We start from the raw sequence: 26,860 nt of genomic DNA on the forward strand, positions 1-26,860 counted from the left end.
TGTTTAATTTGGGTTGATAAAAAAGGTAAAACGTGTTACAGGTATATTTAAAATGGGCAGAACTAAAATTCATTTATTTTACTTTTTATGTCTATTATTCTATTTTTTATTTGACATTATCCTCATCAAATACAAATTAAAATATAATAAAAATTATTTATGTCAGATAATGAATTTGATAGTCATGTTAGTATAATTTTTTGCATAATGATTAATGACCTATGAATTGTTATTGAAAGTGAGTATTCTCACATACTATTATGATTATTAAGAAAATTTTGATCTAATTGAAATTTAAAAAAAAAGAAAAAAGAAATCAGTTATAAAGAAAACATACAAAAGTAAAAAATGAGCTGAAAATAAATAAGACCACTTGTTAGTTTGATTGTGCAGTTGCCACAGAGCACAGAGTACAGAGTAAAGAGTTGTTTTGTGTTCACTGCATCGCATTCTCCGCCATCATGCAAGCGCTAAACTCGCTCACTTTCCGCGCTTCTCCCTTGGACCCGCTTCGCGCTCCCAACAATGCCGCCAACAGAAGAGCCGCCGCCTCCAAGCGCGTCTTCTTCGTCTCCGCCACGGCGGCGCCCAAGGTCTCTGCCCCGCAGCGCCAGAAGGACCCCAAGAAGCGCGTGGTGATCACCGGAATGGGCCTCGCGTCTGTGTTCGGCAACGACGTCGAGGGTTATTACGAGAAGCTCCTTGCCGGAGAGAGTGGCATCACCGCCATCGATCGCTTCGACGCGTCCAAGTTTCCCACCCGCTTCGGCGGCCAGATCCGCGGCTTCTCTGCCGAGGGCTACATCGACGGCAAGAACGACCGCCGCCTCGACGACTGTCTCCGTTACTGCATTGTCGCTGGCAAGAAGGCCCTCGAAAGCGCCGACCTCGCCGCGGATAACCTCACTAAGGTCTCTCCTTCTCTCAGATCTATTCTTTTTTCGCATTTCTCGGTTTTTTCTTTCCGAAGACAATTTTGTTTGACAAAATCCTGTTCAGGATACTAAATGTAAACACTTATCCAAATTGTAATTTGCCACGTTATGGGAAACTACTTCCACTATAATATTATTGCAACCTTGTTTAACTTGAATATCTGATTTTCTGGTTCTTCATTTTTCTTATGGAAACCCTATTTAACTTGAATTTTTGATTTCTGATTCTGTGTAGCTTGATAAGGAGCGTGCGGGTGTCCTAGTGGGATCCGGAATGGGAGGCCTAACGGTGTTTTCGGACGGTGTTCAGGCTCTGATTGAGAAAGGGCACCGGAAGATAACGCCGTTTTTCATTCCGTATGCCATTACTAACATGGGTTCGGCTTTGCTTGGGATTGACCTCGGGTTCATGGGTCCTAACTATTCTATTTCCACTGCTTGTGCTACCTCCAATTATTGCTTTTATGCTGCGGCGAACCATATACGGAGAGGGGAGGCTGATTTGATGATAGCGGGTGGAACTGAGGCTGCCATCATTCCCATTGGGTTAGGAGGTTTCGTCGCTTGCAGAGCGCTTTCCCAAAGGAATGATGACCCCAAAACTGCTTCAAGGCCGTGGGATCAGGGGCGTGATGGCTTTGTTATGGGTGAAGGTGCTGGAGTTTTGGTATGCTTACGTTCACCTTTTCAATTAACTTTTCCATTAACCCTTGTAAAGAAGAAAAAAAAGGGGGAAATGAATTCAGCATTTGATCTTATAGTAGCTCATTTCATTTTAATATGTCATTTTCTCACGATGTAATCATTTAAGTACTTATGGAGAAGTTTTTCTGAGTAAAGACTTTGTAAGTATAACTGTAGGATCTTTATGAATTTATTAGAGTGGTAAACTACTTAGAAAGTAACAGTATCTTTTTAAGTGTGGTCATTCCCTATTCTCCTATGTAATCTCCTTTCCCTGTGAATGTTGGAGGAAATTGCTATCTTGTATGGGTTTTTGTTCTATGGAAGCTAATTGTTAAATCTTATAAGGTGTACTATAAATTGATAGGTGATGGAGAGCTTGGAACATGCCATGAAGCGAGGCGCTCCTATAATTGCTGAATACTTGGGAGGTGCTGTTAACTGTGATGCTTATCATATGACAGATCCAAGGTCTGATGGACTTGGTGTGTCTTCATGCATTCAGAGCAGCCTTGAAGATGCTGGTGTGTCACCTGAGGAGGTAATATTTTTCTCCTTGTACTACTCTTCTTTTTGAAGCTAATTTTTTTTCTTTTTTTCCTTCAAAAGGATAGGTGGTTTCCCTTCTTCAGTTTTTATTATGGTATTTTTCTTCAAGAATTCTCCCTAGTTAACTCTAGCTTTCTGTTATCTTGCGTGCATATTCCATGTGTTATCAATATCTTTGTAGTATGGTAGGGGATGACATAGCATATATATAGAAATGATAAACATTTCTTATGCTGCTATGCAATACTATTTGTAGTAGGCCCCCCAAGATTTTCTTTTCTAGCATTGAGGTTTGGCTAAATGATGACAGAGAGGTTAAACAGTTACTAATACCCTATTAAATAAAACAAGATGCTCATTATGCTTATAGAATATTTATCTTATTCAACCATTAACGGGAGTTGGATGGCCTCCCATGAGTCTCAGGGCCGAATGTTTTCCATTTTATAGTTTCTGCTCAGTTTTTTCTCGTGCATTTGGGGTATTGTAGCTGATGTTGCAGAGACCAATAGCATACAGTACCTTTTTGGGTGTATTTTATGTAGTCTGGCCGAGTTTCTATCAACTGCCACTTGAGCCTCCTATTCTGGGAGTTGTGAAGATTAATATGCATAAGGACAGTCGAAGCTCTGGATATGTAGAAGTCAATAATGAAATGTTGTTGTGACTCCTTTAACAAGGATCTTGTGGGTTAGGATCTCGGGATAAGGGTTGGAAGGTGAAAGAAGCAAAGGAGGGCGAAGGAGGGGTCAACGGAACCGACTTCAGCCATCAATGACCTAAATGATGGTTTCTTTTTTATTAAAATATGGATTCCGTTTTCTCAACTCTACTAGTACCTTGTAAGCTGAAGTTTCAGACATAGGAGGATAACCTGTATTACGTATTTCAACCAAGAAATTATTTTCTGCTTCTGCAATTAGTCAGCCACTACCTAGGAATCAACAGGATGAAGGAAACCACTAAGCTCAACAAAAGATGGTCTTCAATATTACGATTACCCTAGATGCAATATGTTCTTAGGAAATGGCAGAATCTTCTTTACATTCCTGTAGGAAAAGGTAAACTGCATGGTACCTGTATAACACAAGTTTACCACAAGAATAAAGGGAGTGGAGGCAGAGAATCTATAACACATGAGCAAGGTTATTAAACTCAAGAGTTTGGAAGCTTGTGGAGGCTCCATAAACACAACTAGATTCAATTCATAAACTACGAAGAGTTTTCTAAATGCAAAAATTGTATAAAAAAACTTCAATTTAGCATACAAATAAATTCAGAAAGAACCCAGTTGTAAACAATTTCAGCTTAGACACACAGGATAATCAAGTGGATACTCAAACATTCAGAGTTAATCAAACTTTGCACAGTTCCACCAAGCTAGTGAGTGGAGGCACAACACAAGTCAGCACTATAGGGAATGAGAGAACGTACACCACCACAATTTCCACATGACCTAATTTTAAACTTTCAATTAGGTTAAGTTCAACTACAATGCACCAATGTTGGGGTACGGTCTTTGGTGGGGGTTGTGATCGTCATAGGCCTGTTGCAGATTCTGGGGTTGGTCATGTTTTACAGAGGTAACCTATTAGGTTGTTTGACCTTGTACCTGCACCAATAATTCAAATGCAGCAGGAACACTAAGCAGGGTTGTTTCTCAATGCCCTTGTATCTACCCGTAAACGTACCAATAATACACACTTGCTATATAACACGGTAGAGAAACCCACCTTTAAACAGTTATGTGTGTGTGTGTGTCTTAAGTGGAAGATTTGAGACTTTTGCTGAAGTTGATAGCCTGGCCTCAAACTTGTGAGTTTAAGCAATGTACAAATATAATAAAAGATGACTTTGCATGTTATTCAACTTGTTTTTCTAAGAGTTCAAATGGGCTAACTTGCGAATTTGCATCACCTCTTTTTGGTGCTGTCTTCCATTTTGCAATTTTCATTCATCTTTTTTTCTTGTAATCATGGGTATGATTCTGATATTACAGAATTACACTGATATTAGTAGCAAAATGATAAAATGATTAATATACAGCATGTTTAATTATGGTTCACCACAGCACTTAATTTTTTTCTGAGATTTGGTTCAGTGTCTCTTAGAGTTATACCAAGTTCGAATGTCTGAGAAACACAACTATTAGAACATAAATCAAAGTATGTATCTGAAAGTAAGGCCCTGAGCTGTTGCAACTTACACAAATAATCCTTTAATACACAGTTACTCCCTCAATTTTCCAAGAGAGAGGGGCTTAAGCTACCAATGGAGCTAAAACGAATTTTGTAATGCCATCGTTTTTCTGTCAGTTCTATAAGTTAGTCTTGATGTCTGTTATTTATATGTTTTTTCTGATTCAGTCATACCATAAATTTGCAAAGTCAAAGTGGGATAATTGCTTCTTTTCAGGTCAACTACATAAACGCACATGCAACTTCCACTCTTGCTGGCGACTTGGCAGAGATTAATGCCATTAAGAAGGTTTTCAAGGACACTTCCGGCATCAAAATTAATGCCACCAAGGTACTACTATCACGCTAGTGGCTTTATTATGCTGGTGACAGCTTTCTGTTTTCTTCTATATTACAGAATGTTATATTGGATTGTTTCATTGTCGGAGAACTGACGTATGTGTTCTTCATTTTGTATCAGTCTATGATAGGACACTGCCTTGGTGCAGCTGGGGGGTTGGAAGCCATTGCCACTGTTAAAGCCATAACAACAGGATGGCTGCATCCAACAATCAATCAATTTGTACGTTTACTTCATTTTTTAGGGTTAAGATTAATTTGACTGACTGCCAGAACTTTTGTTATTATAAGTTGTTATTTGTCAGTGTTTTTTTATCCTTTTTTAGCCATGTGGGATCTAATTATTGGTATGGTAAAGTTGTTTCTGAAAATAATTGAAAAAAGTACCTAGGAATTTGCATGTCATTAACTTATTATGAAGATGTGTGAATTATTTCACATATTACACTGGTAATATAGGGATGGTTAGTTTGAGGTCCACGGATTATCTGAACCAGATTCAAGTTAAGATTATGTTAGTCTTAATCATCATCAATCATCCTAGTTTTAAAAAGTCGGGAAGTATTGTTTTATGTTGCCGCGTGACTGGTGGGTTGGGGCAGAAATAGTTGCGGACCTGTGTTTTTAGTCGTTATGATTACCCGCACAAGCAAACAGTTATGAAAATATTATGAGGTCCTTGCATTATCCCATTCACATTGTCATTCGTTTTTATTTTCTTGCTGCATTGTTTCAATTTTAGAGTTACAATGTGTCTTTGGTCTTGAGTGCAGAACCCAGAACCCGCTGTCGATTTTGATACAGTGGCAAATGTCAAGCAGCAGCATGAAGTCAATGTTGGTAAGATTTTAAATAATTCAATAGCCAATTCCTCCACAGTCCGCTATAATTGGAACATCATGATTGATTCTTTTTGTATTTCAGCTATTTCAAATTCATTTGGATTTGGTGGACACAACTCTGTGGTGGCATTCTCTGCTTTCAGGCCCTGATTGCCCAGCTTCGCTTATCTATCTACACTTTATGAGGAACACGGGTTTAAGTTATTTGAAATTTTGTTCTCTCTAGATCACTGAGGCTGTTTTTTCTGATTGAGCCCATCTCATATAAAAGCCGTAGGCTTGTAGTTCAGTTTGTGCTAATTGTGACTTGACAGTTAGCTATAAGTCTGTTTTAATGAGTAGAAGTTTTTGAATGTAGCTGGAAGGCTTTAGTTTGGAGGTATACAGAAGGATAAAATGCCAAATGAGCAATTCTTCACCATTCTTCCATATTGTTTGAGTAAAAGATATTTTTCATCAGCCTTGTATCTAAGATACTTGCTGATTGCTATGAATCTTTGTAGCATCACGGGCTTTATTTCAATCGTTCATGAGTTTCAAAATACTTTACTTTTTATGCATTGCTAAGGTAACAATTGAAGATAATGCTAATAAATATTTTTAAATCAATTATCACAAAAATAAAGTCTTGCCGTTCATAGGCAATGCATGCATCATTTGACTTTATATTTTCTACGTGAACTTCTAAATTATATATCGAATATTTATATGTTAAATATAATGTTGGTTGATTGAGGCAATGTTATTAAGTTGATTCAGTTCGATTGGGGCATTGTTATTAAATTGATTCAATCCTGTCAAAAGAAAACAGAACAGAAAGTTAAAAGCTAAAATATATTGAAAAGTGAAAGTGTTAGATATATTAAATATTTATATTTTATCTTCTGTTTATCTGTCATTATTTTTTTATATCATTATTTCTAATTTGGGTTTAGTTTATATTATTTTTATTATAAATACAATTTTTATATGTAACTTTTTCACAAAAGAGATTATTCCCATACTTATTTTTCCACTATAGAAACAATTGAAAATAAAAAATAAGTTAATTTTTCTATAAAGCCGGGATTTATTAATTTATGATAATTATTTATTCTTTGGTATCACATAACTTTATTTATTCATGAAAGTATATTTAATTTAATTGAAGTGTTTTGTAGCACATAAATATAAATTATCAAATACTTTATATTTATTTTTAATAGCATATATTCAAAAAGTTATAACACGATGTATAACGAGTTGTTTTTAAGATGAAAAGCTTGTCCAATCCAACCCACCTTATATCAGGTTGGATTAAAATTTTAAGCTTAGGTCGTTGGATGATTGATTATGAATTTTAAATGATTGAATTTAATAAGGGACATAATAGACTCCATCAATATAGGTGCTTAGAAGTTGCAACAAACACTGAGATGTAAATTAAAAAATGTTGAAGTTGTAGACATGTTTCAAAAATCTTAATCCAAAATTCTTAAAAAAAAAAAACCTTATCAATAATATTATTCTAAAAAATAAAAAAATTATTTTTAACATGATATGGAATTAAATATTTTCATGGGGACATTTTAATGAATAGACATCTTTCGTTTTCAATTTCAGAATGCAATATGATTCAAACAAGGAACATTATATCAACTTAAATATCGAAACAACAATAAATATGCAAACAAGTTAAAAAAAAAGAGAGTTTTAGAACAGTAGAGACTAAAACATGATTAAGTTAAACGTTCTAAAAAAAATAACAATTGAAAAATAAGAAAGTTTAAAGGTTTGTTATGTTCATGTAATACAATAAAATGTTACAAGAATGTGAAAAAGATATAATAAAGAGAAGAAAAATTAATCATTGTAATGTTTGTTACGGTGAGGCTATTAGAGAAGCAACATAGAAGAAAGGTTTTTGTATTTTATTATTGAAGAAGCACAAGACTAAGTTTTATATAAAGCAAGTGGTAAAAAAAAATATACAGGGTTTACCTAACATTCCCCCACAAACTTATGGTGGGGTTGGTTTTATAACCATAAGTTTGTCTCTGAACTTAAGAAAGGAGGCACTGAAAACGAGTTGAAAGAAGATGAAGGAGTTTTGTTGAACTCTATCGCTCACGAAATGTAAGAACGACAACCAATTTGAAATCGATTGTTATTTTTGGATCGATGAGTATTAGGATTCCAAGAAAGACAAAGCAAGATTAGTGTGAGAGTCCTTGTTAAATAAACTTAAAATTAAAAGATTACAAGTTATGTTTTTGTTTTAGTTTTATTAATGCCTTGTTTAAGTGTCATATTCTTAGATTTCGTTAGTTAGGTTAGGATATTTTGGTTAAGTGAAATTTGTATTATATGTTGATAGAATCCAACGGGATATTTCAATTGTTTCGTTTTTATTTTTTTATGCACTGTGACAAGATTAATTAGTGGTTGTTGATATTTTGCTTCTGTTTTTATTTTTGGTTTATGTACTCGGCCCTTTGGCCCATTTACGTGGTTGTTTAAGGTCACCAATAGTGAATACAAATCACCATCTCAGTTTGACAATAAACATCAAAAGTGAGTGCAGCGACCGTTATTCAACAAAGAAGTGGTTCTTTATTAAACAAAGTGGTATTAGAGTTCATGCTCTCTTGAGGGTCGTGTAAGAGAAAAAAAAAGTGTTCCTAAAATTCCAAGACGTCTAGAATATAGTGAAAGATGAATTTGAGGGATTCAATGAAGACGAACATCTAACGACAACACAAGCTACCACATTAGAGAGAACACGTATGAGACATGGGTCAACATTGTACTTTTTGTTCAATGTAGTAAGCATAACAAGTTTTGAAAAGATAGTGAAGGCAACGTTAGCAAAAGAGGCCTCGAAGATTCTGAAAGTTGCATACAAAGGAGATATCCATGTGAGGAAGGTTTGAGTACAAGCTCTCATAAGAGAGTTTGAATGTTTGACAATAGATGAAAAAGAGGGGGTTATTGAGTTCATAACTCAGGTGCAAAAGGTGGCTAACAAACTCATAATGAATGGAGAAGAAATGACGCTTAACCAAGTTGCATAAAAGATCTTGAGATCTTTGACAAATGATTTTGAAAGTATTGTGGTTATTCTTGAAGAAACAAAGGATCTGATAATTATCACAATGAATTAATTGGCTGGGTCTCTAAAGGCCCACGCATTGAGAAAGAAGAAGGAATCCGACGATCAAGCACTATAAGCACATTACAATGTGAATGAAACTTGGAATGCTCAAGGTCGAGGTTCTGGAGGTAGAAACTGTTGAGGTAAAAGTCAAGGAGGTTGTGGTCGGGGTGTTGTTGGAGCTGACATAGATCAGACTAGACATCAAAGTTGGTGTGGCTGTGGTTGAGGAAGATATCATAAAGGTTAGGTTAAAGCAACTTTGGAGTGCTTCAAATGTGTCAAACTTGGTCACTATGCAAAATGAATGCAAAATAGGAAGCCATTACAATTATGGGAATGTCGGTCTCATAGCAATAACAAATGCAATTTCATGGCATAAAAAATGTGGATATGCAAGTGTGAGATTAATCTCTAAACTGCAACGCCATAACCCTTTAAGAGGACTCGTATCATTCAAGTATACAATCTTTTGTGATGCCTACATGAGAGGTAAACAGGTCAACGAGTCTTTTAAAAGAAAAAACGTTGTTTCAATAGAAAAACCTCTTGAGCTGTTGCATATAGAACTGAGTTTACCAACTTCTGGTTTTTGCTAGACAACGTTCTAGTAGGCATTTAACTCAACTAAGCTAACCAATAAGTGTTTGAATATTCTTCAGAATTTACAATTAGTCAGATTGTTTACAAGTCTTAGATGATAACTCTCATAAAGAGATGAGTTTACAAACAACTCAATCTAATGGACCTTGTAGGATTTTATCTCTTCTTACAGATGTAAGCTTATGACTCTACAGAGCTTGTGAGTGTATTCTCAAAATTTTGTTCTTTCAAAAGTGTGAGTTTTGCTTTCTTTTCATTATTTATGTGCTTGTCCTCCTTTTTCTTCTTTCCAAGGGATCTTCTATTTATAGGCTTCATGGGAAAAGATCCGTTAGACAATGCTTGTCTTCTAACTTAAGTTCTTTGTAACATTTTCTTAGGTAGCAACCATAAGTTGAAGTCAACGTGTCAAAGCAGACATGCTTTTTGCAGTACTTTAACCAAAGTAGGTTTTACGAACTCTTCAACATGACTTCTGATGGAGAGAACATTCCAAGAATGTCTTCTTTATTTCTAACGTCCACTTCTGACTTGTTCATGATGGAGCAGGTGGATACATGCAATAGGTATCTGCACAAAGTAGAGTAGAACTACATGTTGACATATATGTCTTTTTTCTTATTTAATTTTGTTCTTTCAAACATTGTGCAATTAATGCTTTGTATTGCGTGTTCAAAACAACTTTTTCAATTTTTCTATACAAATATAAATTGTTTAAGCATTTTTGAAAAGATACCAATTATTGATTCATAAAGGCTTCATGTTGGATAACAATATCATTTTGTATAAGGTATCATTTCGCCTTTAAAAGGTGTTTACTAACAAGACATCATTTACTGATCTTTGTTTTGTAAGAGAGTGGGTTTAACAAGGTGTTTTTCAACACATTGTTTTTTAAGCATTGTTTATAACTTTAGCACATTTACTAAAAAATCATGTAACACATCATTGCATTATTTAGAAAGGTATAGTAAGAGCGTGTTTAGTAAAGATATCATGTAGCACATTGATACATTTGCCAAAATATTGTTTAATGATGTGTCTACTGTCATAATAACACGTTTACTAAAATATCATTTAATAATGTGTTTACTAGAATATCATGCAGTGACCCTTTCATAATAAATTGGTGTTTAGTAATAATGTGTCTACTGACAATAGGATCGTCTGGTCCTAACGTGTTTACTGAAACTTTTCTTTGTTCATTCAGATGTCTTAACACTTATTTCATACGATGTATTTCATTGAACGATATTACTTTTTATTTATTATTGTTTGTTAAACTTCAAAACATGAAGGTGTTAAACAATCGTGTCTTATAGACGATCTTGTCTTAACATGATAAAGACTAAACAATTCAGAAGCAAGAGCTGAAGTAATGCTTTCTAGACCAAATTGTTTAAGTGAATTAGAAAATCACAAACATCGTCTAAGGATAAGTATCTCTCACTGAAATCTCTCAATAGACTATATGAGCAAAATAACCTAGTCTCTCATGCAAACGAAAGTCCAATTCTTATATAACACTAAAATATAAGGAGATATTTGAATCCAAACAGGTTTATATCAAGCAAAGCCTTCTATAGAGAACATCGTCCGATAAGTGACCACTAAACGCTTTAGTCTTGAACAAAAGAATCTTATGATCATACCTGATAAATATACACAAATGATGCATTTATTAGTGAAATGACAAGTGACAAAGTGTCTTGAACATGCCACACTGTTTAACATTTATTAATGTCTAAAGTATTTAATGTGTGTTCAAAAAAGTCTTTAATACTTGTATACTTTGTTTTTTGATATTTGTGCAGGTCAAGCTACAAACTATAGGTTTTAGGTTGAATAGGAAAATGGAACGAATAAAACCTATATCTGAAGGTTTGTTCGATGAAAGTTAGAGATCGAGGCTGTAGGATGGTTTAATCATGAAACTGTCCGATTAAACAGTGGAAAAGGTTGGAAACGAAGGTTTAATCGGTGGAAATGGGGAGAAACCCTAGATAATGAGCTGAGGTTGAGAGTGTTTGTATTTGACCGGTGCGAAGGGGTGAAATGGCAAGGAAAAGGAGAATCTGAGATGTGGATCGGAAGAAAATGACTTACGGTGAGGTTCGGTGAGACGGATGCAGTTCGTGGTTGTGGATCTGTGAAGGAAATGGTCGATGGAGGAGGCACTGTCGAGGAAAACAAGTGCGAGAGCAAACATATTCTCTCTCGAATATTGGCAAGGGAGGAAAATGATGATGCGCGTTGGAGCCTAGAGGGAAATAGGCTCGCGTGGCAGCAACGTCGCAAACATGGTGGATGACGCAAATGATTAGTAAGGTGGTGTACGGTGGAGGAGTGAGAATTCTGATATGGAAAATGAGAGAAATGGAAGTGTGAGATGGAAGGTGGCTAGAGGAGATCCTTTGGGATTCTCTAGCCTTGTGACATTCAAGGTAGAATTGTTCTGGAGTTTTCTCAACAAAATACAATTCAATATGCTCAAAAGTAATTACAAGAGGTGGTGACATGTCTATATATAGGACTAAAAGTCCCTCCTATTTACCACGTGCCTAACACCTTTACACATGCTTTAATAAAAGTAAAAGAAATATTACACTATACTAATTGGGCTTGGGCCCCATCTATCACAACCCAACCCAACTCATTTATTAGAGAGCTAGAAAATTCGAACCCGACTCGGCTCACCACAGGTTGGTGGGTTAAACGGGTTGATTCACTGGCTCATTTAATTATAATTTTTTTAAATAAAAAAATTACAAACTTTTTGTAATTCAAAATCTAAATAAATTTTACTCCCAAAATGATGTTAAACTTAAGACAAATCAAAATAATAAAAAAGAGTACAATATAATCCACTTATAATGAGTCAGATGGTATTTTTTAGGGTTTCATAAGATAATAAATTAATAAAATAACATTAGGTAGGTTGGTGAGCCAACCTAGCTCACCACGGGTTCAACCCGGATGAGCCGGGTATAAATGAGTCAGGTTGAAAATTGACCCGCATAAAAAAATACATTTTTTTCAAACCCATCCGGACTCAAACCCGTGGTAGGTCGGGTTGGCCCGCAGGATGTAACCCATTTTGACAGCTTTAGTTTTGAAGCAAGCTCCACGAGCTTAGAATGAAAGAATAAACACATATTTCAAGAAGAATGGTTATGAGCAAAATCCATATGAACATATCTATACAAAAAGAAGCATGTAACAAGTATGTTATTTATTGCCCTGTATATTTATGGTTTGATATTTATAGGAAGCAAAGTTGTGCTAGTTGAAGAATTCAAAGAGGTAATGAAGAAGGAGTTCAAAATGACTGATCTAGGCATTATGGGATACTTTTTGGGTTTGGAAGTGGACTAAAGTTTGGACAAATCTTTGTATCTTAAAGGATGCATGCTAAGGATATACTAAGGAAAGTAAATATGATGAAGTGCAATCCAGTTTCCACCCCAATGGAACCTAGAAAGAAGCTATCTAAAAATGAAGAAAGGTACCATGTTGGTGCAAGTAGATATCGAAGCTTAATCGAGAGTCTCAAGTACTTGACAAACAGAAGGCCTAACCTTATGTTGAATGTGGAAGTTACAACCTATATTATGGAGGAGCCAATATATACTCATTGGAAAACACTAAAGCGGATACTAAGATATATGAATGGAACTTTATCTTTTGGATTAATGTATACTAAGTCAGATATCTACCAACTTAGTGGGTACTTGAACACTGACTGGTGTGAAGATGTGGGTGATCAGAAGAGCACAACTGGTTATGTTTTTTTCATGGGAGATACAACATTTACTTGGCTCTCAAAGAAACAACCTACTGTAGCACTATCAATGTGTGAAGATGAATATGTGGCAGCATCCTAGAGTGTTCGACATCCAATATGCTTAGAAACCTGATACAAAATTTGGAGATGATGTAAGAAGAGAATGTGTTGATCAGAGTAAAGAATAGATCAACAATCGAGTTGGCATATAATATAGTAAATCATAAGAGAAGCAAGCATATTGACATTGGTTTTCATTTCATCCAAGAAAAGGTGAAAAAAGAAAGCGTAGAACTTGAACATGTACAAAGCAAGAAACAAATGGTTCATATATTCACAAAGTCATTACCTACAACGTCATTTCAGTAGTAAGGAAGCTGATTGGGATGAAGGAAAGAAGATTTTAAGTTTATGGGAGAGTTTTATTAAATAAACATAAAATTAAAAATGTTAAAGTTGTAATTTCATTTTAATTTTATTGTTGCTATGTTATTTTCGTTTAAGTGTTAGATTATTAGATTTAGCCAACTAGGTTAGGCTATTTTGGTTAGGTGTAATTTTTATTCTGGTAATAGAACCCAATTGGATATTTCAATTGTTTCGTTTTTATTCTTTGATGCATTATAACAGCTCGACTAATAAGTGGTTGTTGATATTTCGCTTCTATTTTTATTCCTCGTTTATGTACTCAGCTTTTTCGCCCATTTACTTGGCTATGTAAAGCCACAAATAGTGAACACAAATCACCACCCTAGTTTTACATTAAACACAAAGTGAATGTAGTGGCCTTTATTCAACAAAGATAATATCATGTGTGTGTAGTAGTTCTTTTTTCAACAAAGTGATGAAACCATCATATTCTTCGGAAAGCCCATCTAGAATCACATCAATGTGATCATCAATGATGAAAGGGGATCCAATGACAGCAAGGGTGTCTATAATCTTCTTGATATCATGAAGATATGTAATGATGGATCGATCTTTCTTTTGTGTTTATAATTGAATCTTGAGTTATTTTACCTTGGCACAAGTTTGATTAGCATAGTACATGTAAAACTTGTCCCAATTTTGATGAACATAATGGAGACCCACCATCTTGGTGAGTATGAGGGCATTTATAAGGGCAAGTAACCATGCAACAAGAAGTTGGTCTTATCATTTGCGATTGAGAAAGTCTGAGCAAATGTAACATCATCCTCACGAGTAGCATGTTTGGGATGGGTTGACGAGTCTTTGAGAAAACACGTTAAGTTTAGATCGCGAACAATGATAGTGACTTGTTGTTGTCACACAAGATAGTTGTCTTCATCGAGCTGAAAATTGATAAGAGTGGAGAAAATGTGTTATGTGAAGGAGGAAAAGCTATAGGGGATGAGATCAAATTGAAGACTTACGAAAGAAGATGACATTTTCAAAAGAAGGAAAAAGAAACTCTTGATACCATGTGAGGTTATTAGAAAAGCATAGAAGAAAAGTTTTCTATTTTATTATTGAAGAAGCACAAGACTAGGTTTTATATAAACAAAACTAGAAAGTGAGAAACTGAAAAATATAAAGGGTAATGATACATTAAGAGATACTTTTTTATAATATTTTGAAACAACATGTGTCATTTTTTAATTGAATTTAAAGTATGTTGGTATAATAACAAATAAATAATAAATTAGTAAAAAAAAAGACACATATATTATTCTATAAAAAAACTTTTTTTTCAAATATAAAAGCTTTCGACATTTTACATGCAAATATATAGAAATGATTTATCATAATTATTATATAATAATATATATTATAATGGTAATAATGATAATAAATATAATAATATGATAATATTGAAAAATAATGAATAATAATCATAATAATTAAATTATGACAAAAAAGAATTAATAATAATAATAATAATAATAATTGTATGACCATCGCAATGATAATAATAATAATAATGGAGTGATAATTGTTGCAATAAATATTAAATTATGATAATTATGACAAAAAGAATTGACAATAACAAGAAAATGGTAACAAAATATTTTGCAATGGCAATAGTGGAAGTAATAGTTATTGTTAGCAACCATAGAAGTGGTGCTATAATGTGACAACTGTTGTTTACAAAGATTTTAAGCATAATGGAGAAGATGCATATGGAAAAGGTGATAATAAGAAAAAAGTGGCCGTGACAATAATAATGATAACAAAAGAATGGACCAAAACAATAAAAATGATAATAAAAATTGTAGGCATGGTTGCAATTAAAGTGAGTTGGTGTAAGAATAAAAGGAAAATTAATTATTTTATTTTGTTGCTTTTTAATCTTATTCTTATAAACATTTTTGTATATATATGTGGACGAGCTTTTGAAAACAACAAAAGAGTACCCATCTAATTTAGGAGTCTCTTTACTACAACTTGAATATATTTTAAGGACTCAACGTAATTTCATATTGAGAAAAGTTAATAAAAAAAAAACTTGGTATTTATTTCCTTTTATCTTTTCTTGCATTTTGTCTATTCATATGAATCATTTGTCCATTAACAACTTGTCTAAACAAACCTTAAAGTTTGAAATATTTAAAAATTATATAGAAATAAATAGGATTATAGTTTTGAGAAAAGCAGTGCTTAAAGAGTGAAAAAAAGATAGTTTAGAGTAAAAAGAAAATAGATAAAAAGGAATATGAAATTAATAGAAGAGGACAAATTAATAATCTGACACCTTTTGATGAATTTTGTCTGCACTGAATAAGAATGATACCAATGTACTAAAATAGGGCATTTCGATCTCACATAGCCGAATTATACTTAATTATGTTTCTAAATTTTACTAAAATATTAGTCGAAATTCAAATTTTCCGGAATCAAATTTTGAGGGTACATTTTTTATAAAAAACATAAAATTAATTTTACTGAAATAATTTTCATAATAAAATTTTGAATAAATTTATTTTAATTAATACTTGACCCGAATTTTAAATAAAAATACTTAACCCGAATTAATTCCAAAAAACTGAATTTATTCTTGTTTTTTGGTAAAATTTGGAAAAGATAAAATAGAAGAAATTTTAATTAAAGTAAAAATTATAAAAAACTAAATTCTTACCACCCAATTCTAGCTTAAGCAAGTGAAATGTGCTTCTTTGTATTTATCTCCTTTTGTGTTTTGTGGATAAATTCCGGGTGTTTCTTCCTTCACCTTCTCAAGTGAATCCTGTACCTCATCACTATTTTAATTTATTTCAAAAATATTCTACACCTCTTCACTATTTTTTTTATTTCAAAAATACCCTACATCTTCTCACTGTCCTTAACAATCTTTCTCTTTCTCTCTCTACATTAATGGAGCATTTACATGACTCATTAATGGAGCATTTACATGACTCAAATTTGAACTTGTGATATATATTTTCTTAAATAAGTTTGATTCAATCTTATTTTCGTTGTTGAATATTTTTTTTTCTTTTCAAAATACTTAATAAATGGTAAAATTTTGTTCTAAATTTCTAGAAAGATATATATATATATATATATATATATATATATATATATATATATATATATATATATATATATATATATATATATGTGTGTGTGTGTGTTTCTTTTACATATAATATCTATAATTTTTTACATTATATTATGTTTTAACTCATCGACATGTTTGACTCAAATAATTTGAATAAAATATTTAATTTATTAGATAAAAAATATTATTAAATACTTAAATATAAAAAAAATGTTATTTGTTAAAGATTTAGAATTTATTTAGTTCTTTCGTCATTATAAAGTTAATATATAATAATAATAATATATCAATATTTACTTATGTTTATTATTTTGTATCTGCATCTAACTTTTAATTTTATAAAATGGAAATAGTGGAAGTACTTATATTGAAGTTTCCTCTTAATTTTATATTTTGTAATATATCACAAATTCAAATCCGAACCATGTAAATGCTCCATTAATGTAGAGAAAAAGAGAAAGATTGTTAACAATAGTGGAGAGCTGTAGAATATTTTGGAATAAAAGAAAATAGTGGGAAAGTGTAAAATATTTTTAAAATAAATTAAAATAATAGAGAGGTAAAATGACTCACTTAGAAAGGGGGAGAGAGCAACACCCATAAATTCCTCCTATCATTTCTCAAACTAACAAAACACTATTTCTTTTTTTTTTCCATCCACAATTCAAGATTTTACCTCTACTGCTTTCGTGCAATTGTTGGCTGCACCCTCAGAATTACTAACTACATCACAGTTAGAGAAAAAGTTTGAGGTTGCTACCCTGCATCTTTCATCATTTCATTTTCATTCTATATCTCCAAAATTTTTAAAACTTTAAAACTGTTTTTCACAATTTAAAAAACCTTACACTCCACGCTTTATCAAATTTATTAATAGATATTAAACAATCAAATATTATATTATTTATAATATAGATATTATTATAATTTGTACAGATTTATACACCTATAATTTCCTTTAATAGACAAATGATTATAAAAATTTTATAAATATGTGAAGGTGCATGAAGAAAAATTGATGAGATGTAAGAAGTAAAGGCCTTGGAAGTAAGGAAAGCCCAACAGCAGCGGTAAGTTATTGTTCCCGCCACAACGCCAGCACGAAGCTCCATGTTCCCGCCAAAAACAGAGCCCTAGCGTCAAAAGAAAAAGAAGCACCACCATCGTTTTCTCTCATTTTTCTGATTACACCATTCTCTGACACTCTCGCTACTACCACAGCCTTCGAAGATGGACTTGAGCGAAGAAGTTAGGGCAGCGCATAAGCGAGAATTCGCCGATTTTTTGGATCAAGATGTATGTCCTATGCATTTTCTCTTCTTATTTTTGTCTGTTACTGTGTCCTCGTTCTAACTATTTGTGTTGGATCATCAGGTGGGAAAGGGCATTTACATGGACGAAATCAAAGCCCTAATCAACCACAAGCGACACCGCCTCATCATCAACATCTCCGATCTCCACAACTTCCACGACTTGGGTAACAGGTTAGCACTTCTCGGCACTAATTTTTTAATTATACTTTTATACTTACATTTCTTTTGAATTTGATTCTGCGTGTGAAGTTATTGCTTGCAGTTGGTGTTCTATTTTGTTTTTTTAAGTAGAAATTGGAACTTTTGCAGGATAATCAGGACTCCAAGTGAGTACATTCAACCGCTCTGCGATGCGGTGACGGACGCTACTCGTTTTATTGATCCTAAGTATTTAAAGGAAGGGGAACAAGTGCTTGTGGGATTTGAAGGTCCCTTTGTTTCTCGCCGAGTCACGCCAAGGGAGCTTCTTTCTGAATTCATAGGTTCTATGGTCTGTGTTGAGGGCATTGTCACCAAATGTAAAACTACCTTTGCTTCCTTCTATATTTTTTTGTCCCTTTTCATTTTTAGTCATAACTTGAATGATTGAGTCCAGCTGGTTTCCCATGAAATTAGGGCGTTAAATGACCAAACTTCGATTCCTAAATTGACTCTGAAAACCTATAAATAAAATCAAACTCGCCGTTGTCTTATTCTTTAGTCCAATTGGTCCCTTATAAGTTTTACTAGGTTTAATTAGTGGCTTTGGGAATCGTTTTCTGTTTCTGGTTATCTTGAGGATCAAAGTATATCTTTTTTTCATTGTCATTTGTTAGTATGGTCTGGGTATTTTTTGGCCCTTATAACTCTTTTTAGTTTGACAAGTCTTCCAGTTTGTATTTTTATCTTACCTACGAAGCTGTTATTTTATTTTCAAGTTAATATAGTCTATGCTATCAAGTTGCTTAGTATGTCTTGAACGGCATGTTATTATTTATTATGTTACGTGATAATAATGGAAATGTAATATCCTTTGCTGGTAAAAGTGTATAGTTTATTTATCTGCAAGCACCCGTTTGGTTTTGTCTTTACGTTGTTCATTTTCCGCAATGATACTTTCTTTCTGTTTGATACGGAATACATTTATGAACAAGTTTGTGAACAAATACTCTGGTTTAAGCGTGCAGGCATCTCACCCTTTTTTTTTAATATATAGGTTCTCTTGTAAGGCCGAAGGTTGTTAAAAGTGTTCATTTCTGTCCCACCACGGGAAACTTCACTTCTCGCGAATATCGTGATATTACCTCTAATTTGGGTTTACCCACAGGATCTGTTTACCCTACAAGGGTAATGTCAAGCTCGTTGATCTCCAACATTTTTTTGTCTTCTCGTGATGATGAAATTTATTGACTAAAATTATCGTAGGATGAAAATGGCAACTTACTTGTGACTGAGTATGGATTGTGCAAATACAAAGATCATCAAACTTTGTCCATTCAAGAAGTTCCTGAGAATTCTGCTCCTGGTCAACTCCCAAGAACAGTGGATGTCATTGTAGAAGATGACCTTGTTGATTCTTGCAAGCCTGGAGATCGAGTGGCAATTGTGGGAGTATATAAGGCTCTTGCAGGGAAAAGTAAAGGTAGTGTGAATGGAGTATTCAGGTAGCTCCAGTATATACTGACAGTTCCTTTGCACTCCTGTGTTTTAATAAACAGAAAATTGATTGATTGATGTTCATGCAGGACTGTGCTCATAGCGAACAATGTTTCTCTTCTCAACAAAGAGGCTAATGCACCAATCTACAGCCCCGGAGATCTCAAAAACATTAAAAAGATAGCTGAAAGAGATGATGCATTTGACCTGCTAAGTAATTCGCTTGCACCTTCTATATATGGGCATTCTTGGATAAAAAAAGCAGTGATTTTGTTGATGCTTAGTGGAGTTGAGAAGAACTTAAAGAATGGCACTCACTTGCGAGGGTTCGTGTTTTTTTGCTTGATCTCCCTTCTCTTTTAACTAAATATAAAATTTTAACGCTGGTCTGTCTTGCTTCTTTAGTGACATTAACATGATGATGGTTGGTGACCCCTCTGTTGCCAAGTCTCAACTCTTGAGAGCAATTATGAACATTGCTCCCTTGGCCATATCAACTACAGGCAGGGGTTCTTCTGGGGTTGGTTTGACAGCCGCTGTTACTTCAGATCAAGAAACAGGTAAAAAGATCATTGTCATGGGCTTATGCATAGTACTATTATTATACTTTTGTCATCTAAGGACGATTCTTACTTCTTTCTCAGGGGAAAGAAGGCTAGAAGCTGGGGCAATGGTTCTTGCCGACAGAGGTGTTGTCTGCATTGATGAATTTGACAAGATGAATGATGAAGATCGTGTTGCTATACATGAAGTTATGGAGCAGCAGACTGTGACTATTGCTAAAGCTGGTATCCATGCATCACTAAATGCCCGATGCAGTGTGGTTGCCGCTGCAAATCCCATATATGGAACTGTAAGTGGTGTTATGTGGTAATTGGCTGTGCAGTTTAAACTATCCAATTTCCTGATACTGTATTGAACCTTCAATTTCTTTTCTAACTCGTGACTTTTTATGTGCAATTATACAGTATGATCGTTCATTGACTCCAACTAAAAATATTGGACTTCCAGACTCCTTGCTTTCTCGATTTGATCTACTGTTTATTGTGTTAGATCAAATGGATCCTGACATTGATCGTCGAATTTCTGAGCATGTACTTCGTATGCATAGATTTCGTTCTGCTGTTGATGGAGGTAAATAAGCAGTTTTCCAATGCTTTGAGACGTTCTTATACTAGTTAGTTATTTTATTGAAAGTAGATTAACAATATAGGCGAGGCAACACTTAATGGGAGCTCGGGATATGGAAGAGAAGATGAAGCTGATACCGACTCGTCTATCTTTGTCAAATATAACAGAATGTTACATGGGAAGAAAACTGAAAGAGGTCGCAAACGTGATACTCTTACAATTAAGTTTCTTAAGAAATATATCCACTACGCTAAGCATAGGATTCAACCTGAACTGACTGATGAGGTTACTTTCCTTTCTTATTTTCCTTTCTTATTAATATATCAATTTCATCTTTCTTGATGTATGACGAATTCTCTTTAGAAGTTTATATTTATCCATGAATTCTCTTTACAATTGCCATACTTGAATGGTTCTGATTATTTTTTATGGTTGCTATGCTTCTGTTCCCGTCCATTATTGTATAGACATATGACTAGCTTTAATTTAACATCAATTGACATCGTCCACAGGCGTCTGAGAACATTGTCACAGCCTATGCTGAGCTCAGAAATGCAAGCTCAAATGCAAAGGTTAGCATTTAGAGTTGAAATAGGTGCTCTGCATTCGAGCCATTATACAATATAGTTTCTTTTATTGATATAATACTGACTTTATGCAGACAGGAGGAACACTTCCCATAACAGCCAGAACCTTAGAAACCATTATACGTCTCTCAACAGCTCATGCTAAACTGAAATTGAGCAGAAAGGTACAGACTGACATCTACTTTTTCAGTGTTCTCTTCTCCGTCAAACAAGCACTTGGCATTCTCCTTAGCTGCGCACTTTTCTCTTTCTCCTATTGCTATTTCACTTATATATTCTACCTGGTGGTACTTCAACAGCCTATATTTTCACTGTTTTGTTCTCTATACTTTGTGATTGAACCAGCACTTCTCTTTTCAGGTTTCAAAGTCTGATGTTGAAGCTGCTTTAAAGGTTTTAAATTTTGCAATATATCACAAAGAACTTACAGAAATGGAGGAGCGAGAGCAAGAGAGGGAGAAAGAGCAAGACAGGAAGCGCAAGGCTGATCATAATGAAAATGATGGTCCTGATCGTGGTTCTAAAGATAGAAGACGGTGAGCAATAATTTAAACAAGTTGGAAAAGATGAATATATTGCAAGCAACTTTTCATTCTAATTGAAACTATAATTAGATTACACGAAAATTCATTTATTACAGCAGAAGCGTTTTTCTTTGTGACCCTCGTAATATAGCATCCTTGCACATTTGTAAGCATTAAGACTTCTACGTTGCCATGTAAATGCTGAGGGGATCTATATTTGTCCATTATGAACTAATAACGCTAGTAATTTCTTTTTGGCTAGATCAACATTAGGAACAGATTCCATTGAAGTAGATGATACCCCAGCAGCTGAAGCTAATGTTGGACTCACCCCTGCAAGGTCAGTCAACTTCCGATTCCTGCCTTTTAATTGTTTTCTTATGTTTGTGCTCCTACTGTTTCTGACGTAAAATGTCTTATATTGACATGCAGAATTGAAGCATTTAATTCTCAATTTGGTCAGCATATGCGAGCCAACCGCCTGGATCTCATAGCTATTGCAGACTTAGAGAATGTTATCAACAGAGGGGCAGATTCACCTTACACCGCTGCAGATATACTAGTCCTATTAGAGGTATAATTTTCTGATGAATTTCTGCTGCCACCTTCCCAACACGAACTTCGTTACCATTTTTGTTTTCTGAAATTTCAGAGATTGCAAGATGACAATAGAGTGATGATAGTTGATGGAATGGTGCATATGATATCATAAAATCTAAGATTGTGGCACAATCTCAACGAAGATTTAGAAAGGTATTCGATTTTACAAACTAATACATTATCATGAGTTGTCATTACTAAATATGAGCGCATTGGTTTAATTTTACTTGGGTGTTTACACAATTTGCAATTGTAAAACAAATTTTTAATTAACTATGGATAAATATCAGGGCGCAGAATTTGCCGCTCGGGCAGGATGGACTTCACAACGGAGGGAGGCTTGAGAAGGATTTGGAAATTCCAGAGTTCATACCTTGCTATCTGGGAGTTCTTCGCTAACACATCGACAAGGAAACTGCATGTTATTCTTCACAGAACATTTAAATTAAGACGAACTTTGTTATCCCCTATAGAAAATTTTGCGTTTTGTTGATATAATTTGATACAGGCCTTATCTTTAAGTATTATCGCTTTTCTGCTAACTGCAAAGTATTCGTGTAAAACAAGAATTTGGAAATGACTGGTTTGCATAGTTTTATGTTCCTTCACTAGTGATACTTATTATTGGCACCAAATAGGACGTGGTTGGCAAAGTTTAATGTTAAGTAAAATTAACCGAAAAATGAAAAAGAAAAGCTTGGAGCTTGTGACGCAAGTTGAATTCAGTTATAAACTAGTGTGATTTGGAACATCAACATGGGCACCTTTGTATTGTGCTCTATAAATTGGGGGAGGATCAAAATATTATTTAATGCGACACCTAATTAAACAATCATTTTAGCGCACGTATAAATGTTGCATCATATGCTGAGTGTTTCTAAGATCCAAAACACCTGAGATAACCTATTTCCGATATATGGTTGGAAGATAGTGTAGTAATTGAAGAGGATATTGGCCACACGACAATTACAATTATCTTGGTTACCTGGCTATACATAATTTAGCAATTATTTGGCTGTGCCCAGATGAACACAAGTCCATAAACTCGTAACGAATACACGAACAATAGGATTGTCAACAATCATAGCTGCAGAATGAATCATTCTCTGCTACAATCAGAAGAAATGCTGTTCATTAAGCATTTTTCAAGAGGTCCATGATTCACAATATGTCGGGTGCATGAATCTTTATTTCATAACTAATTTTTAGCAAATTTTGACAGTGTTTTTCTTTTTTTTAAGTATTGGCAGTAAGCAGACCAATGAATGATATAGTATTTTGAAATCCGAATTTCATTTTTCATTTTTGTTGCACCAAATTTCAAAATAGTGACCAATTTTAAAAACAGAATTTTGAAATCTGATGACGTAAATAAAAATAAATAAAACTTGAAATCCAACAACTAACTGGATTTTAAATCCGATAAGCAATTTTGAAAACTGAATTTCAAAATCGAATAGGATAAAAATAAAACACGAAATTCATCAACTAACCAAACTCTAAAATCTGATTAACAAGATCTCGATACAAAACTAAATTTTAAAATGCATGAAAACTTTTAAAAGTCAGATTTTAAAATCTAGTAGGTTAAAAGTAAAACATAAAATCCAACAACTAACTGAATTCTGAAATCCAATTAACAAGATCCAGAAAAAGAATCAGATTTTAAAATCTGGTGAGCAATTTTAAAAACCAAATTTCAAATCCAATGAACTAAAATTAAAACACGAAATCTATAGCATGACCTATCCATGCTGAAAAACTACATACAATTTAAACTACTTTAAGATGAAAATCATGCATGTACTTCCGTTTGGTGAAGAAGCAAGAAGTTACTTGAGGGCCCAGTAAATAAAGCTATGCGGAGTGGGTAATAATGAATATCTTGACCTAATTATTTAATATATAATATATAATGTGTAAATTTAAATGGGGATGACATTAAAATTTTGGGATGCAAGAAATATGAACGGCACAAACACTTACGTTATCCTTATAGGATTATTAACATGGCTCCTTCTTCCTTTCCTTTAAAAAATTGAAATTTCATTACATCAATTGCAATAATTTCGTGCGTCAGGGTTGGCACTTAATACACTGATTGATTGAATCACTGTCGAGTGCGTGGTTAGGAACCACCGAAATGCTAATCTTAAAGAAAGTAATAAATTTGGCTGCCATACTTATTAGAAATGGAAGAGAAATCTCTCCTAGTATTACCATCACACCTCATTCGCTTCAATCCTGCTGCTAACCATGGATCATCTTAATCCCTGACACTGATAATTCTGGGAAGTGAGGGTTGCTGAAGAGAACTTCTAAGGAGGAAACCATAGAGGCAGCGATGTCTGTGACATTATGTCCTAAGACCAATAGTTTATTTATCAAATTCCCATATAACCCCGCCATCTTCTGCAATACCAAACAAAACCATTACAACAAAGTCTAATTCAAAAGTTTAACAAATATGAGTAATGCCATCAATGTTCAAACAAATAGTGTCATTGACAACGATTGTTATCCTCCGACAGTATATATACATGACATAGTCAGAAACTCAAACCAAGCTTGCTGAAGATCCATTGAACTTCACAAAATACATAGTTGTGTACATTGATAGCTTGACAATCGAAAACTGTTTATACAACTTCTTTAGATAAATTCCTCTACAAACACTTATAGACTTTAAATTTTTTAAAAGTACATTAATCTAGCTTCTCAAAAAATTGAGGGATAAGCTCAATTCATTTTATGTTCTGATTCTCTTCATTACTACTTTTATATCTAAATATGGTCAATCTAAAAAAAAGGTAAGAGCACAGCCCTGTCTAACAGCAGTGGTGTTTCTAGGTGCTACATGCCATTCCATGGGTTCCAAAAAATCGATGATTGGGGACAAAAAATTAAGACGAAACTAGCTCCCATGATAATAGTTCTCACTAGGAGAATCAGAAATGGTTTCCATAAAAGAAAGGCTTTACATTTGGCAATTCAAAGGACTAAAATAACACATTGATTGATGAAAGGAAAGAGAGGAATGAGGTGAAAATACCTTTAACTTTCTTTTCAATCCAGGCCTCACCAACCATTCCAGCAGCCACACCAGCAACAATGCATGCACTGCAAAATAAAATGGCTTTGGGAAGCGGCCATCGAGGAAGGAAATAGAACTCAGGAATTTGCCTTACTCTGTTGGGTAATCGTTTCTTCAAGGATGGTTGAACACTCGGATTTTTCTGCATTTCACGGCCAACACCTTTCCAATCCACCCCTTTGAATGGATCTTTTGCATCTTTATTTTCCATAACGCCTCAATTCCAAAACTTTAAATCCAAAAATTATGCTGGTGATGAACAAAAAAGACCCTAGAATTAACAACATAATAAACTCAAGCAAAAATAAAATAAAACCCATTGGTTTTTAAAACAGAATAAAAGATGAAGAAATAATTACGAGTAGAGAATCAAAGGAGATAGAGTGAAATAGCAAAACTCTTGCAAGAAACAACAATGTTCCTGTGTAGTTTCATAATGGTGTTTGGAGTGGATCACCAGCTATTGCCAACCTCACAGTCACGCCATTAAAAGCTTTTCTCCAAGAATTTTGAGAATTATAAATTAAGCCAAACTGAAAACTGAACATATCCAATAGTCTTAGATTAAGTGCACCTGGGTAAAAAAATCCTTTGAGTTGTGCAGAACAGCCTTTGCTATTTCACTGTTCTCCCCTTTCTTTTTCTCTTCTTTTCTGTCTATTCATTCACAAATTGGTTGTGCTGGTTAGACTTAGGGTTTTGGAGGGTTTTTTCTCCTCTTTTCCTATTTTGGATAATTGGGTCTACAGCAGCATTTTTTTTATGTAAAATATACTAAATAAATAAATAAATAAAATATACTGGAAAATAATATAAATTAGTAGAAACAAATGTGCATAACGTATGGACGGTCTTTTTTTTTTATAATAAGAAAAATTAATAAATTAAAATTATAAAATTATATAAATAATTTTTACAATAAAAGTAAATTTTAACTTTATTTACGTTTTAAGTAATATTTTTATTATAAATAGTTAACTTAGTTTAAAATGATGAGTAAGTTTTAAATAATGGGTCAAATAAAAAAATCAATTAAATGATAAAATTAATAGATTAATTACTTTATTTTAAAAACAAGAATTCTAAAAGATAAAATTAGAAAAGAAAATATGAAAAGTAAAAAAGAGCATTCTCTTTATTTAATGGTAATATTACACACACACACACACATATATATATATATATATATATATATATATATATATATATATATATATATATACCAGTTTATCCTTTGGAACCATATCATATCTTCGATAGATGAAATAGGATGAATTGAGACGGTATTTTGTAAGTATATAATTATCTTGAATAAATTCACTATTTCTTTCTTTTCCGATCGCCTGGAAAAAGCAAGATGTTTCTTTTGTTCTTTTTTCAACAATTTCT

General features: G+C 33.7%; 4 protein-coding genes across 5 annotated transcripts; 3 read left to right on the forward strand and 1 right to left on the reverse strand.

Moving 5' to 3' along the window:
* Nucleotides 1-366: 366 nt before the first annotated feature.
* LOC106768835 (3-oxoacyl-[acyl-carrier-protein] synthase I, chloroplastic) lies at nucleotides 367-6,071 on the forward strand. The gene is made up of 7 exons (XM_014654188.2): nucleotides 367-911; nucleotides 1,171-1,602; nucleotides 1,987-2,160; nucleotides 4,584-4,697; nucleotides 4,827-4,928; nucleotides 5,479-5,545; nucleotides 5,630-6,071. The coding sequence occupies exons 1-7, from the start codon at nucleotides 462-464 to the stop codon at nucleotides 5,695-5,697; spliced, it is 1,407 nt and encodes a 468-aa protein (XP_014509674.1). The 5' UTR covers nucleotides 367-461; the 3' UTR covers nucleotides 5,698-6,071.
* Nucleotides 6,072-12,687: 6,616 nt separating this feature from the next.
* LOC106766218 (uncharacterized mitochondrial protein AtMg00810-like) lies at nucleotides 12,688-13,167 on the forward strand. Its single transcript, XM_014650964.1, has one exon. It carries the CDS (start codon nucleotides 12,688-12,690, stop codon nucleotides 13,165-13,167), a length of 480 nt encoding a protein of 159 aa, XP_014506450.1.
* Nucleotides 13,168-17,714: 4,547 nt separating this feature from the next.
* LOC106769591 (DNA replication licensing factor MCM3-like) lies at nucleotides 17,715-22,980 on the forward strand. Its single transcript, XM_014655271.2, has 17 exons — nucleotides 17,715-17,883; nucleotides 17,962-18,071; nucleotides 18,210-18,418; nucleotides 19,096-19,226; nucleotides 19,305-19,543; nucleotides 19,625-19,861; nucleotides 19,941-20,095; nucleotides 20,180-20,388; nucleotides 20,504-20,669; nucleotides 20,749-20,951; nucleotides 21,179-21,238; nucleotides 21,328-21,417; nucleotides 21,614-21,789; nucleotides 22,040-22,117; nucleotides 22,210-22,351; nucleotides 22,430-22,530; nucleotides 22,668-22,980. The coding sequence occupies exons 1-16, from the start codon at nucleotides 17,818-17,820 to the stop codon at nucleotides 22,487-22,489; spliced, it is 2,331 nt and encodes a 776-aa protein (XP_014510757.1). The 5' UTR covers nucleotides 17,715-17,817; the 3' UTR covers nucleotides 22,490-22,530; nucleotides 22,668-22,980.
* A 1,384-nt stretch (nucleotides 22,981-24,364) lies between these two features.
* On the reverse strand, nucleotides 24,365-26,187 carry LOC106767750. 2 transcript variants are annotated; one of them, XM_014652698.2, is made up of 3 exons: nucleotides 26,046-26,187; nucleotides 25,430-25,720; nucleotides 24,365-24,789 (listed from the first exon to the last, which is right to left on the reverse strand). In XM_014652698.2, exons 2-3 carry the CDS (start codon nucleotides 25,680-25,682, stop codon nucleotides 24,755-24,757), a joined length of 288 nt encoding a protein of 95 aa, XP_014508184.1. In that variant the 5' UTR covers nucleotides 25,683-25,720; nucleotides 26,046-26,187; the 3' UTR covers nucleotides 24,365-24,754. The 2 variants fall into 2 exon arrangements, with proteins under 2 accessions (XP_014508184.1, XP_014508185.1); XM_014652699.2 differs by having other exon boundaries at nucleotides 25,831-26,175.
* Nucleotides 26,188-26,860: the final 673 nt, after the last annotated feature.

Source organism: Vigna radiata, chromosome 7 (assembly GCF_000741045.1).
Source record: "Vigna radiata var. radiata cultivar VC1973A chromosome 7, Vradiata_ver6, whole genome shotgun sequence".
Classification (NCBI taxonomy): domain Eukaryota; kingdom Viridiplantae; phylum Streptophyta; class Magnoliopsida; order Fabales; family Fabaceae; genus Vigna; species Vigna radiata.